The sequence below is a fragment of the Myotis lucifugus genome, unplaced genomic scaffold (assembly GCF_000147115.1).
Source record: "Myotis lucifugus unplaced genomic scaffold, Myoluc2.0 scaffold_60, whole genome shotgun sequence".
NCBI lineage: Eukaryota > Metazoa > Chordata > Mammalia > Chiroptera > Vespertilionidae > Myotis > Myotis lucifugus.
The window spans coordinates 4,200,296-4,213,859 of NW_005871108.1; the positions used below are offsets into that span (position 1 = coordinate 4,200,296).

A 13,564-nucleotide genomic window follows, 5' to 3' on the forward strand; every position below is an offset into this window, starting at 1 on the left:
AATGAAGTTTGAAATAGTGTTTGTAGTATGGTTGGTTGTATTCTTCTTGTCTTTGAAATTACAGACAAGCCAACAGTAAGCCTCCTCTACTGCAAGGTGAGAACCAACGTTCCTTTGGCCTCTGCCCTTTGAGGGGAGGCAAATGAGCTTAGTTGGCAACATAAAAATGCTTTCAGAGTGAGTGAAGATGCTGCCTCCTTGGATCATTTAAATAACTTGTCAGTCATCTCTCATTTCTTAGTTTTCAGGAAAGCCAGATTTATTTGTTCCTCTTTTTTGGGTCAGAGTGGTTAGGAGTTTAGAATAAAGGAAGCAATCTACCTTTCACTAACTAGTAGCTTCTTATTTCTCTTTACCCTGCTTTCTCCATTTTCTAGCAGTAAATTATAAAATTCTTAGAAGTACTACTTCAAAATCTCAACCCTGACAGAAGTCACATTTTAGCAGTTCTTTAAATGTCTTCAGAAAGTCACTTGTAATATCAGGTTTCTAATGACTTTTACAAAGCAGAATTTAGGATTTGGGATCAATCTGCCTGTGTAGAATTGGTTCATTTCATGTTTATTAGAGATAGAACAGATGGACAAAATTCCACTTATTGAAAAGCCTCATTTTCCTAAGTTGTGTGTGTTCTTTCCAGAGTGGATGCCCATTTGAGCACATTTTAATGCCTCTTAGAGGAAATCTTGAGATAATGTTTTCAATTGTAGATGGATTTACTCTGCTTCGGTGACATTGGACATTTGTTCTGCTGTTTCCATTGGAGAGGTTCTAGCAAGCTACAGAGAGAGCACACTTTTGGTTTCTTTGGTTATTTGTGGAGGTCTTTGTGGAATCAAGAGATCTTGACTCACTCCGACAAACACTTTAATAGGTATCTGTCTCAAAACTGTTTCTACTTTCTCTAAACAGAACTAAATTCATATGCAATCTTAAGGTTTGCTAAGCTGTATTTCCTTGATTCTGCTTTAATTATTTTCAGGAAAAAATTTTACCTGACATCAAAGCCTCTTCCCTTCCTTTGGCTGTACAGTTGTTGAGAGGTGTAGCAGACCATTGGCTCGGCTTCAGACCAATCTTAGTTAGTGCAGAAGGTACCCCAAGTAAAAGAAATTCAGAAAAGCAGAACACAGCATGATTACTGGGACAAAGAAAAGGAAGAGAAGTAGTTTCTGGAGGGCAAAAACAAAATCAATAAGATCACCACTAAGGTCTTTATTGAATGAGCACTAAATCAGGCCGAAGGGAATGGTGTCAGGAGATTAATAATTTCAGCAGCTCAGCCCTGGCCTGTGTGTCTCAGTTGATTGGGTATCATCCCATGCACTGAAGGGTTGCTGGTTCGATTCCCAGTAAGGGGTGTGTGGGAGGCAGCTGATTGATGTTTCTCTCTCACATTGATATTTCTCTCTCTATCCCTCTTCCTTCCTCTCTACCTAAATACTTTCAGTAGCTCCTACCAGCATTGTATACCTTGCACACTGTGGGAACAAGTATCTGGGAAGCCTGAACTCTGACCCCTGTTTTAGTGGAACAGGGAGACAATTTCACACTGACAAGTAGCTGCCTGGATGGTTTGTGTTCTTAAGGAGGGACACAGCCTTCTCTCAAATTTTAATTCAGGGCCCCTTAAGCAGAGCCAGGGTCTGCCACATGTTTCTTGATCTCAAAAGATTCCTGAAGCAGACTCCATACTAGACCCAAATCACCATTAAAATATTATTCAATTTGGCATCTGTTAGTCATAAGAATTAGACTCGTCAGTTTAGTCACAACAGTCAAATCAATCTGCATATAACAATCTGCATATAGATACAACCAAAGAGATCGAATCATTTTGGTGTTGTTAAAGAAAAAAGTATTCTGATATTTGTTTAAATGGTAAAAAAGAGGAAGAGATTAACCAGATAACTTATATGCATATATGTATACCCCATAGACACAGATAATCGTGTGGTGAATATTTGGTAAATGAATGAATAGGTAGAAAATACCACCCAGGCCAGGGGTGGAGAGGGTTAATGTAGGGGGAAATGGGAACATCTGTAATACTTTCAACAATAAAGATTGCAATAGGGATATTGTAATGGGGGATTGGGGAATTTGTGCATTTTACTGTATGTAAATTATATCTTAATGAAGTACTATTAGCATGGGGGGAGAAATCTCCCGTGATGACGCTAATGCTAGCCAAGTTTAAGTTCCCTGGACAAATAATTCCTAAGATCTCTTCCAGTTCTAAAATCCTATGATTCTTTTGTTTGTTTGTTTGTTTGTTTACACGCTATAATTTTTATATCCCCATCTCAGTTTCCTTGCCAGTCACTTTTATCCACAAATTAGATAATCTCTTTTACCTTTCTTGGTCAAAGATATTAAGAAAAGCCAGTCATGAGCCTATTATGGATGCCCGAATGGGTGAAAGACGCGTGGAGCAGTGGGATCCTTATGTAGCCATTGGACATCTGGTGTAGGAAATCTAGTTAACTATGAGTGAGAGATATTTCTCCTCTGGCCCTGACCCTCAGTATTTGGTACAGCTAGTTTGGCAGAAAAACTGAACCACTATAAAAATTGTGTTACCTCTCCCAGGTTTTGGCATATCAGAAACAGTAGCTGATGAACCATAAGGATAATAGGCTTTGAGAGTATTCCAGGACAATTAAGGGGCTCCGGGTAAAAAGAAGTTACACTTGGAGAAAGTCCTATGTTTTGGTAACAAAGCAATAGGTGTCGAGAGCAAACTGTACCCTGAATTTGAAGTACAAAGAAGGAGGAAATTCTTGCAAGTTCCTTAGCCTCATTGTCACTAATTAAATATAACTATGCAGCTTCTTTAAATCCTTTGATGATATGTCAAGTGACATCCACTATTTTATTTCTATCATTCTTCAATGTTTTATTACAAAGCAATAACAAAGCTTGTAAAAAAATTCAAATACTGAAGTACATGAAAATGTGCATGTCTCTACCTCTCTTCTGGGGAGAGTGAGGCAGCCCAAGCGCAGCAAGCAAAGTAGAGCTGTATTTCCACCTCAGAGCATAGCTGGTGTTCAGGTAATTTTGGGGCTCTCTGTCTGTGGTCTTTGCTTGCTGCTACCTCAGCACATCTACACAACTAGATCAGGGCCTGCCGGCCAACCTCCTGTGATCCCCGCCCCCATGCACGAATTCGTGCACCGGGTCTCTAGTGTAAGCATAAACACATTTGAGAGCGTCTTTATATTTGTTCACAAGTGGGATCACACTGTTTATATTCTTCAGTTTGCTTCAATGTTATATTTCTTTAATATATTCTAAACCAGCACTAGTTCAGAATGATGTGCTCCATCTAACAAGCACACTTGCCCAACTATAGAGTTATTGCCTGGACAGAAAAAAAAAAACCTGATCATCTCTGCTCTCATATGCCTGTGATTCTGGATGAGCCCCACTCAGGTTGCAGGAACATAATATACAAAGAAAGGGTCTCCACTTTATCTCCCAGAGGCTGGGTGGTTCTGAACTTTTTAGGGGCCAGAGACTCCCTTATGGATTCAGAGAAAGCAATGGACCTTCTTTCCAGGAAAAAATGCACATATGCAGAAAGTTTTGCAAACAACATCAAGGTTACGATCCCCCCCTGCTATAATTTCTTTTTCTTCCCAAGTTTTTTGTTGTTCAAAAAACTGGTGAGGGGAGAGTCTGCCTCCATTACCACTAGCCTATATGAGTTGATCCTCTGCATTGGGCCCTTCTTGAGCATTACTTCGCCTTTGGCCACTTTTCTCCTACACAGGGATGAGTGGACCCAGGTCCCCAAGTCCCTGGCCATTGGTGCTTGGCAGGACTGGAAGCCAGTGGTGGAAGCCAACTGAGCCCAGTCGCCTCCCCTGCAATGCCAGCTTGCTAGCTGCCCAGACACACTGGCTCCCCTCACTGGTGCCACCAAGCAAAGCCCAGGGCAGGATATCAGGGCTGCACCTCATTAACATCTAGTATGGTCAGCAGCTATTATTGTTCACCATCTTCAAGAAGACTCTGCTGCCTTCACCTCTTCTTCAGTTTCCATCTCTCCCTATACTTTAGTCATCCCCCATCACTGGGAGATTATAATCTTTTCCTTTGCTTTGGGGACCAACGCTTTGACCCTGAAGGATTAAGTTACCAGACTATCCCAGTGCCGTCGCTAAGGGGATATCTGCAGTGCTCAGTGTGCACTGTATACTGATACACTGTCTCCTCGCCTCACCATACTCAGAGATGATTTGGACACTGTTTCCCACACTCCCTCAGTCAGAGCCCTTACACATTAGTTCTCTTGCACACGCACACGTATGGACACACACCAAGAAGACTCTTGAGGTACATAAGCTGATTGCATTTAGCCATGACTTCCCACACCCTCTTTTACAGAGTTTAGTCAGATTCAGTCACACTCATGCATTTGTAAATCCCTCAACTCCTAAGGATTCACAAGTAGCCTTTACAAAATCTTTCTTGGTGCAACTGTCTCACCTGCCCCAAAGCCTGGGAAGCTAGAATTAGAAATTATGAATTCATAGAGTTTTAGAACCGAAAGATACTTAGATTCTTCTATTCAATAATTTTTTATTAAGTTCCTACTCTGTGCCTCGTAATGTATTGAGTTATATAGTCCTATATTGTCTCATTTTACAGATGAGAAACCAGAGGCCCAGACAGGCAGGGTCACACAGCCCCTTAAATGGCAAGTACATCCAGGTGACCTGACTCCCCTTCCTGGATCCTTTCTATCCACCATGCTGAAGAGAAATTCATCTTAAGTGCTAAGCAGTAACTTAAAGCAGCTGATGAGTTTAAGAGGACTTGTCATCAGTGACACTACAAATCAAAGAACTGCCTCACTACTACAGAGTGGAAGGACAAATTATTCTTGAGAAACATTACACAGGTAGTCATTGCTGCCAGCATTATTATCCTGTATTAATAGCAGGGAGTGTGTGTCCCATGTTGAGTAGTAACAGCAATGAGGGCTTTTACAGGTCCATAATCCTTTACCTGAAATTTCCAAATCCCCAAACTCTGAAAATTGTAAGGTTTTAATTTTCCTTTGGTAATTCATCTGACAGCAAAATGTTCTTACCTGAAATCATTTGGCAACAAACCTGACCTGAGTATGTAAATCAATTCACAGTCTTGCTTGTTCTGTTTGTTCTGAATATTCACATCTTTTGCTACAGAAGCATCAATATTTTTATCATGGATGCTCCCAGGCCCCTTATAATGGGGTTTAATAAAGTATATAGATATTGTTTTCCCACAATCCACAAAATTCTGAATTTAAAAAAAATCTGACTCCAAGGATTATAATACAACCAGGTATTATGGACCTATATTACATTTAGAATATACATATCCTCCCCAGGATTGGTGCAAGGTATACTGGTTTTTAGCCCTCTCCCAATACACAAAGAAGATTAATTCCACTGAGACTTCACCCTTTCTAGGCTCAGTGTAGTTTTATAGTTCCACTAAGTTACTTGGGTTCTAAGAAATTGTATTTTAAGTTTATTACTTATTGTTGCTTATATAGCAAAGGAACCTTTTGTTGTTGTTAATCCTCACCCAAGGAAAAAATTCCATTGATTTTTAGAGAGAGTGGAAGGGAAGGGGAGAGACCGATACGAGACACATCAATTGGTTACCTCCTGCACACACCCCAACCAGGGCCAGGGATCGAGCCTGCAACCTAGTATGTGCCCTTGACCGCAACCCTTCAGTCCGTGGGTCGACACTCTAACCACTGAGCAAACTGGCCAGGACTGGTTTGTTTTTGATACAGGTTTTTGATACAGGTTTGTTTTGTTTAACTATTGCTGATATGCAGTAGAACCTCAGAGATCAAATTGCATGAGGTAAGAACCTGAGGGCCTGAAGAGATGTTTTAGGCTTTAGGGCATGAGTTTTGTTGACCCACCACACAACAAAGATGTGAGCTGCTTAAGAAACTTCTTTATTGCCTCTTTCTGTTTTACATTTGAGTATTCTGTAAGTCAGCGTTTATTTGAAGAAAGAGTTCCCCTGCTAAATAATGCAAATCACTGACCTAGCCCACTCCTCTCATTTTATCAACAAGGAACTTAGAGTCTATAAAAAAGAATGGATTTATCCAGTCATGCATCTTACTAATGCTTAAGTCAAGACAAGAACTCAGAGCTCCTGACTCCCAGCCCATGTTCATTTCATTGACTCCCTACCAGGTTTTGAGAAGAAAAATGGTGGCCAGTTCATGATAGGCAAATGCCCGATGACAAAGGGATCTAAAGAAATCAGGAGACATGTCGTTAGGGCTGAGAGGAGGAGAGGATGGACTTCAAGGAGTTTAGAATGAGGGTGAGGGCTGACTGTTTAGATCCCCTATTCCTGGAATATAACAGACATAAAGAAAATTTTACTCCAGCCAAGCTGAAGGCTGGGAGGAATAGGCTAGACATTGGCTAGGCTGCTGTAGGGAGTCAAGGAGTGGGCGGGACCAGCAAGAACAGACATTCTCTTCTCACCCACAGAGCCTTATGGCAGGGCAGACAGAACCTTAGAAAAGCAGCCTCAGCTTCTTCCCAGACCACAGAGAACATGCCCAGGGAGGGCCTGGGTGGAGATGCTGCATTTAGAGAATATGAAGATGCTGCTGAAGCCCTCATTGAGACAAACCCGCACAAACGAGGGAAGAAATCCACTCTGGGATCCGTCTGCTTCATCATAATCCAGCTAGTGATAGATCAATAAATCAACAAATCCAGTTAGCCTATGTGCATTGGTTCATTCTCCTGACTCAAACCACACCTGCATTCATTCCCTCTAGGTGTGGGAATATAGTTTATGCGACGACATACACTTGTCTGAAGGAGCCGTTTATCCCTGCATCTTTCTCACCGAGTCTTAGGAGCCTTATCCGTTCCCCTTCCCTGTCTTAAGCCTTGCTGGTCCTCCAGTTCCCCTGAGACACTTTTGGAACCGGGTCAGAGCACCAGCCCACAGAAACAAAGAAAGCAGGAGGGCACATTCTCTTGTCACATCACCTGACTACCTTCCCTGTCCCTCTCAGGCCTCCTCAGATGGATGTCACCCGCCTACTCCTGGCCACCCTGCTGGTCTGCCTGTGCTTCCTCACTGCTTATAGCCACCTGGCACCTGAAGAGATGCCCACCAATGACAGAAGCCTGAGGAGCAACTCCTCCATGAACCTGTTGGATTCCCCTTCTGTCTCTATCATGGGTAAGTAGCCTGGCCTTGGGCCCAGCTTCTGGGTTCTGGCCGTTGAGAAGGGGCTTCAGGATGCCAAACATGCTCCCCAGGCTGATACTAAGATCCATTCCCATAGATCAGTGATGGCAAACCTATGACACGCGTGTCAGAGGTGACACGCGAACTCATTTTTTTGGTTGATTTTTCTTTGTTAAATGGCATTTAAATATATAAAATAAATATCAAAAAATATAAATCTTTGTTTTACTATGGTTGCAAATATCAAAAAATTTCTATATGTGACACGGCACCAGAGTTAAGTTAGGGTTTTTCAAAATGCTGACAAGCCGAGCTCAAAAGATTCGCCATCACTGCAGGTCAAGGCTCCTTCTTGCTCATCCCATGAAATAATCCTGGACAAATAAAGCGTCCCTTGACTCATTTGGTTTAGGAAAGCCCTGCATGCCACCCTACCTAAAATGTAGCTTGGCATGTTAGAGGCTTGGAGAGTTGAGACAATTGGTGAACTTAGTTTAACTTAGCATTTCTGAAACTTATTGAGTCACAGCACGCCTATCAGTGGTAACAAACTTTAGGAAATCCTGCTGAATTTAACCAAGTCTGGGATGAACCAGTCCTGTCAGGCCAGGGTTGAGAATGACTGCTCAGGGAATGTATCAGGGCTATTACAGCTAGTACCAGAGATCTGTTTTAACTCCATCTGAAAATAATAATAACAAGCATACTGGTACTTATTGTGTGCTAGGCGCTGTGAGGTGAGGTACTATTTTTACTCCTATTTCACAGTTGAAGAAATTGTGTCTTAGGAAAGCTAAGTAGCAACATAAGATCACACAGTTCTTAACTGGCAGAGCCAGAATTTAAACCCAGTTGTTTAACTTCAGAACCTAAAATAAAAACTAATGTCCCTAGCCCTAACTGGTTTGGCTCAGTGGATAGAGCATCAGCCTGCGGACTGAAAGGTCCCAGGTTCGATTCCGGTCAAGGGCATGTACCTTGGTTGCGGGCACATCCCCGTTGGGGAGTGTGCAGGAGGCAGCTGATCGATGTTCCTAACTCTCTATCCCTCTCCCTTCCTCTCTGATCAATAAAATATATTTAAAAAACAAACAAACAAAAACTAATGTCCCTTACTGCCTTGCCTCTCACTAGCAAAAGAGGATATTCTAGATGAAGTAAGGCAAGGGAAGGGGTTGAAGTACATCAGCACTGATTGATCACCTTCGATGTGCCAGACTTTCCACTTTACAGACATACCTTACTTATCCTCAAGACAACCCTGCAAGGTAGGTATTACAGTACCCTGTTTGCAGATGAGAAAACTGAGTCTTAAGAAGGATAAGTAGGTTGGCTAAGGCTACACGGATGCTATATTGCAAAGACTGTATTTAAATCAGGTCTGCCTGACTCCAAAGCTCCGAGAAATGGAAAATAGGACTATAGGAAACCCAGGTCCATCATGTATAAGACACTGAGTCCATTTTACAGGTCCTTCTGGAATTTCCCCTTTGCCTTCCCTCAGAGGACACTTTGCTCTCAGTCCCTGGCTCCAGGTCAGCAGCCAGGCTAACAAGAACCTGATGGCCAAAAAAAGAACCTGATGGCCTAAGTACCAAGATGTGATTCATCCAGCCAACCTCTCATCCTCTCCCCCACCTTGGGACTTCCTGGAGCCCCCTCAGCACTTCCCACTTCACTGCAGCTCAGGGCCCCAGAAACATCTGTCTTTGCTCTCTTCTCTCTTTAAAGGGCTAAACAAGAAGTCCAAAAAGATCAGCAGAAAAGAGGCAGAAAAGAAGACAGCTTCCAAGGTAGGCCTGGGAGTTCTCACTGTGGGGGTGGGACTGGACTTAAAAGGAGAGGACCCCCAAGCTCTGGGTGGGAACTAAATGATTTTTCAGACCTACATGAAAAAAAGTAGCTGACAGCTACCTAAAGGCTTCCTGCCCTTGAGTCCTGAACCAGACCTTCACAGAAGCCCCAGGAGCTGAGGTTCACTGAGTAAAAAAAACGTACATGTGAAAAGCATCTTCCTATACTAGCTAGCCCCTGCCTGAAATTTTATCATCACTTATTCTTTTGGATGAATGCAAAGTTTCCTAAACCTCAGTCATTTCAGAACCATTTCCACAACTTTTGCCACATCTGAGTTTCATCTATTTATTAAATACGTTTAAAATTAAAATGTTATAAATTATATTACTGTGTTAGAAAACTCGTATCATTTGTCATAAGTAGAAGGTAACTATAAAAATAAGTAAAATGAGCCCGGCCAGCGTGGTTCAGTGGTTGAGCATTGACCTATGAACCAGGAAGTCATGGTTGAATTCCCGGTCAGGGCACATGCCTGAGTTTCAGGCTTGAGATGTGCAGGAGGCAGCCCATCGATGATTCTCTCATTATTGATGTTGCAGTCTCTTCTTCTCCCTTCCTCTCTAAAATTAATAAAAATATATTTAAAAATAATAATAAGTAAAATGAAAATAAAACACCGTTGGTATTGCCTGCCAAAGGCTCTAAATCTGAGGCTTGTTCTCTGTGTTAAAAGGAAGATTAGAAAGTATTGGGGAGGCATTAAGGACATATTGGCACCAGACCATATTGAGCCTTTCAAGTTGAACAAGATAAAAAATAAACAATCCTTTCTCACTGGGATTCAGCATCATTTAATATTCATGCACCATTTAAAATCACTATGGTAGAGATTCCCACACTTTGGGAAACACTGGAGTAGGGCATTGTTGAGATGCACACATTATTCCTTCGTGTGCCTCATTTAATCAGATCATCTGTAACCAGACCAGGGAACCCTGGACTAGGCTTTAGGAGGTAGGAGCTGGCACTGTCTGTCTGATCTTGAGAACGTTCCTGCTCCTCTCTGGGCCTTAGGTAAAGTGAACAAGCAAGTCAAATGATTGACAGATAAGAGTATATAATTGACAAATATATCTATATGCTAGGTACTGGGAATATGGAAGTGAACAAGGAGATATATCCCTGCTTTCATAGAGTTTACATTCTTGTGGGGAAAACAGGCAAACAGCAAGTAAACCAATAAATAGGTGAAATAAATTCTTAATATGATAAACACTAAAGGAATTAAAGCATGGTAATGAGATAGAAAGGAAAACCTCTGCAAGGAAGCATTTAAACATCAGACTGAAAAATTCAGTCATCTCAAGCAGCAACACCCAGTAGAAATACAATGGGAACCACATATATAATTTTAAATGTTTTAACAGCCACATTTTTTAAAAGTAAAAAGAAACACATGTAATTAACTTTAATATTGTATTTAACCCAATATGTCCAAAATATTATGCTTTTCTTTTCTTTTTGATTTCAGAGAGGAAGGGAGAGGAAGAGAGATAGAAACATCAATGATGAGAGAGAATCATCAATCAGCTGCCTCCTACATGACCCCTACTGGGGATGTGGGCATGTGCCCTGACTGGGACTCCAACCATGACCTCCTGGTTTATAGTTCAGTGCTCAGTGGTTACTGAGCCACACTGGCTGGGCCACATCTTAATTCAGATGTTAATTTTTAACAAAGTCAACGTAGTCCTAAAAAACAATAAAGTGTTTATCAAAAAATTTTTACACTACTTCAGTTTTAAATTAAATGAAAAATTTTGAAGATCTTTATTGATTTTTTTAGAGGGAGAGCAAAAGAGAGAAACGTTCATGTGAGGTTGGCTACCTCACCATCTGATGGAGCCAAAACCCAGGCATGTGCCCCAACCAGGAATAGAAGGGGCAACCTTTCAGTGCACAGGACAATGCCCAGCCTACTGAGCCACATGAGCCAGGGCTAAATTGAATAAAATTTGAAAATTCAGTTTTTCAGTTGCACTAGACACAGGAAAGGGAGTATCCAGCTCAAAGACCCTGCGGTAGTAACACTTTATGGTTTGGTGCACATAAGGAAGGCCAGTGGGGCAGTGTGGTGAAGGCTTAAGGGGAGGGGTGGGCGCACACAGAGGCTCAGGGTCAAAGTAAAGTTTATGTTTTATTGCAAGTGCAAGGAAAAACCATTTGGGGGGCTTTAAACCAGAGTGGGATGCCATCATAGGTTTTCGGAGAGGTTTCTTTGGAGCACTGGAGGATGGACTGTAAGGGGCCCAGGGCAGCACAGAACACAGTGGCCTGGCCCAGGGTAGCGGAGGTGAAGAAGTGGGTAAAGTCAGGATTTATTGTGAAGGCAGAACTGAGAGGACAGAAAGGGAGAAGGGGTAGTTAAAAACGGTGGAGTTGAGTGGGGTCCCTTAGGGAGCGAAGAGGGCCAGGCTGAGCCATGTCAGTTTTGCTGAGGATGGAGGCGGTGGGACATGATTAGGGAGCAGGCCGGGGCCCCCTGGGGTGAGTCGAGCAGGTGGTGGGCAGTGGGTGGGGATGTCGGGTCCGTGGCCTCCATAGCCCAAAGATTCCCAGGCAGAGGTGAGGTCGGGTGGGGCGGGAGTGGGCGATTGGGACAGCCCCGGCATTTCCCAGCAGAGAAAGGCTTCGATTAAGAAGGTGACGCGGGTCCGGCCCCCGCCGCCGGATCCCTGCGTAGCCACCCGGGACAGCTGCAAACAGCCGGCGCCCCCCTGCTGTGACCCGTGCGCCTCCTGCATGTGCCGCTTCTTCCGCAGCACCTGTTCCTGCCGAGTGCTCGATCCCAACTGCTGAGCGCCGCTCCCAGCTGTCAGCGGGGCGGGGCTTCCAGGTAGGACCTCCCCCTCGACCCTGGGGTCCCTGAAGGGAAGTGATCTCTAGTAAGATGTGGCTTCTTAGGACTGGGCGCGGGCGCGGGCGCGGCTACTGAGGTTGGGGCGTAGCTTTTAGCAGGCGGGACTTCAAGGGCACGTGGCTTGGGCTGGGCTAAAATCCAAATAGTTCATGCAGGCCGATTGAAAGTGTGTGGCTGTTTCTTTAAAGGACCAGAAAGATCCTTTTCCCTTCGAGGAGTCCGCTTTACATCGAAAGTACGGCAGGCTGCGCACGCACTATTTCCGTGGTCTGGGGGGAACCCGATCATCCCGGCCCTAAAACTATACTCCTCTTAAGCGTTTCTCCGGGTCAGCTGGAGACAGTGCTGCCCCCTACCTTTAAACCTGAGAACACCCGAAGATGCCTCCACATCCAGGGAATGCAGACCACCAGACAGAAAGGAAACATTAAGGAACTACCATTCAGTCTTTCCCTTTCTAAGGAGCTCCCCCTACCCCCCGCCCCCGAGAAAAACAAGGAAGGTACAACTCCATACACAATCTCACTGGTTTGTCTGTCCTGGGGGCATCTGCAGATAAACCTGGGATGGCTGCTTGTGACTGGGCGATGCCATGGGTCCCTACAGCCAGAAGGCTATGCCTTAGGAGACTTCCAAACAAAGGTGCCACTTATGCCCACTCCTCCCTTTTTTCCAGGGATTTCTAGAGGTGCAGGGGACTGGGAGGAGTTTCTCCCACTGCCAAGCTAAATAAATACTGACCATTGGTCCCCAGGCATTTTTAACCCTGACAACCTTTAGTTGGGGCTCCAAGTAAAAAGCAGGGGTTCAGGACTCCTTCCTCACTCACCTCAGTGTCAGCCAGGAAGCAGGCAGTGAGCTTGGTGATTTGAAAATAAAAGGAAACCACTAAAATGGGAGTCCAGAGGCCAGAAAGGGAAGCTCTAACACTCCATGGCAACTACAGGAAGAGTTGTCAATTATAGGCCCCAACAGGAAAAGATGTTCATTGCATCTTCTACAAGAAATCAACTACCCTAGCAACTCTGCCAATGAGAAACCGTCACCTCCCTGAAATCACTTTTCTCCAATGGACCTTTGTTCAAAACCTATCCCAAATTCCTTTTTCTCCATAAAATACGGTTCCTTTCCTTCATTCTATGGCTTTTGTTATAGTTTGCTTGCCCTGATTTTCAACACTGCTGTTCCCAAATAAACTCATTTTTGCTGATAAAATAACTTAAAAAAAATTATTGACTTTGGAGACAGAAGGGAGAGAAACATTGGTTCGATGTACCACTCGTTTGATGTCCCAGAGAAGGGATTGAATCCGCAACCTTGGCATTTCGGGAGATGCTCTAACCAACTGAGATACCCGGCCAGGTAAAATAACTTTTACTTTTAAGGTCAACAGTGAGTAGGCAGCAACCTTTGTCCTGGATTATTGGGGCCTGTCACATAAAATGTCCCAAGCTGTTGTCTGAAATTTCATTCTTAGAAGTTATCTGAGTCTGTGAGAAGCTAAGTGCAGCATATCTTTGGACGGACCTGGGAAGAGGAACACCTGGGATACTGCTTTGGGGAGAAAGGAGATTGAGGTGGGAAGGAGGTCTTTGATCCCAA

The 13,564-nt window shown here is 43.6% G+C and overlaps 1 protein-coding gene across 2 annotated transcripts in view; it reads left to right on the plus strand.

Moving 5' to 3' along the window:
* The window catches only part of ASIP (agouti signaling protein), a 97,642-nt gene extending 84,462 nt beyond the window's left edge, over positions 1-13,180 (plus strand). For both annotated transcript variants that reach the window (XM_023754392.1, XM_023754393.1), the window contains 4 exons: positions 7,067-7,236; positions 8,977-9,038; positions 11,722-11,938; positions 12,151-13,180. In XM_023754392.1, coding sequence (XP_023610160.1) covers positions 7,067-7,236; positions 8,977-9,038; positions 11,722-11,901 — 412 coding nt within the window. In that variant the 3' untranslated portion in view covers positions 11,902-11,938; positions 12,151-13,180. The remainder of the gene's footprint in view (positions 1-7,066; positions 7,237-8,976; positions 9,039-11,721; positions 11,939-12,150) is intronic.
* Positions 13,181-13,564: the final 384 nt, after the last annotated feature.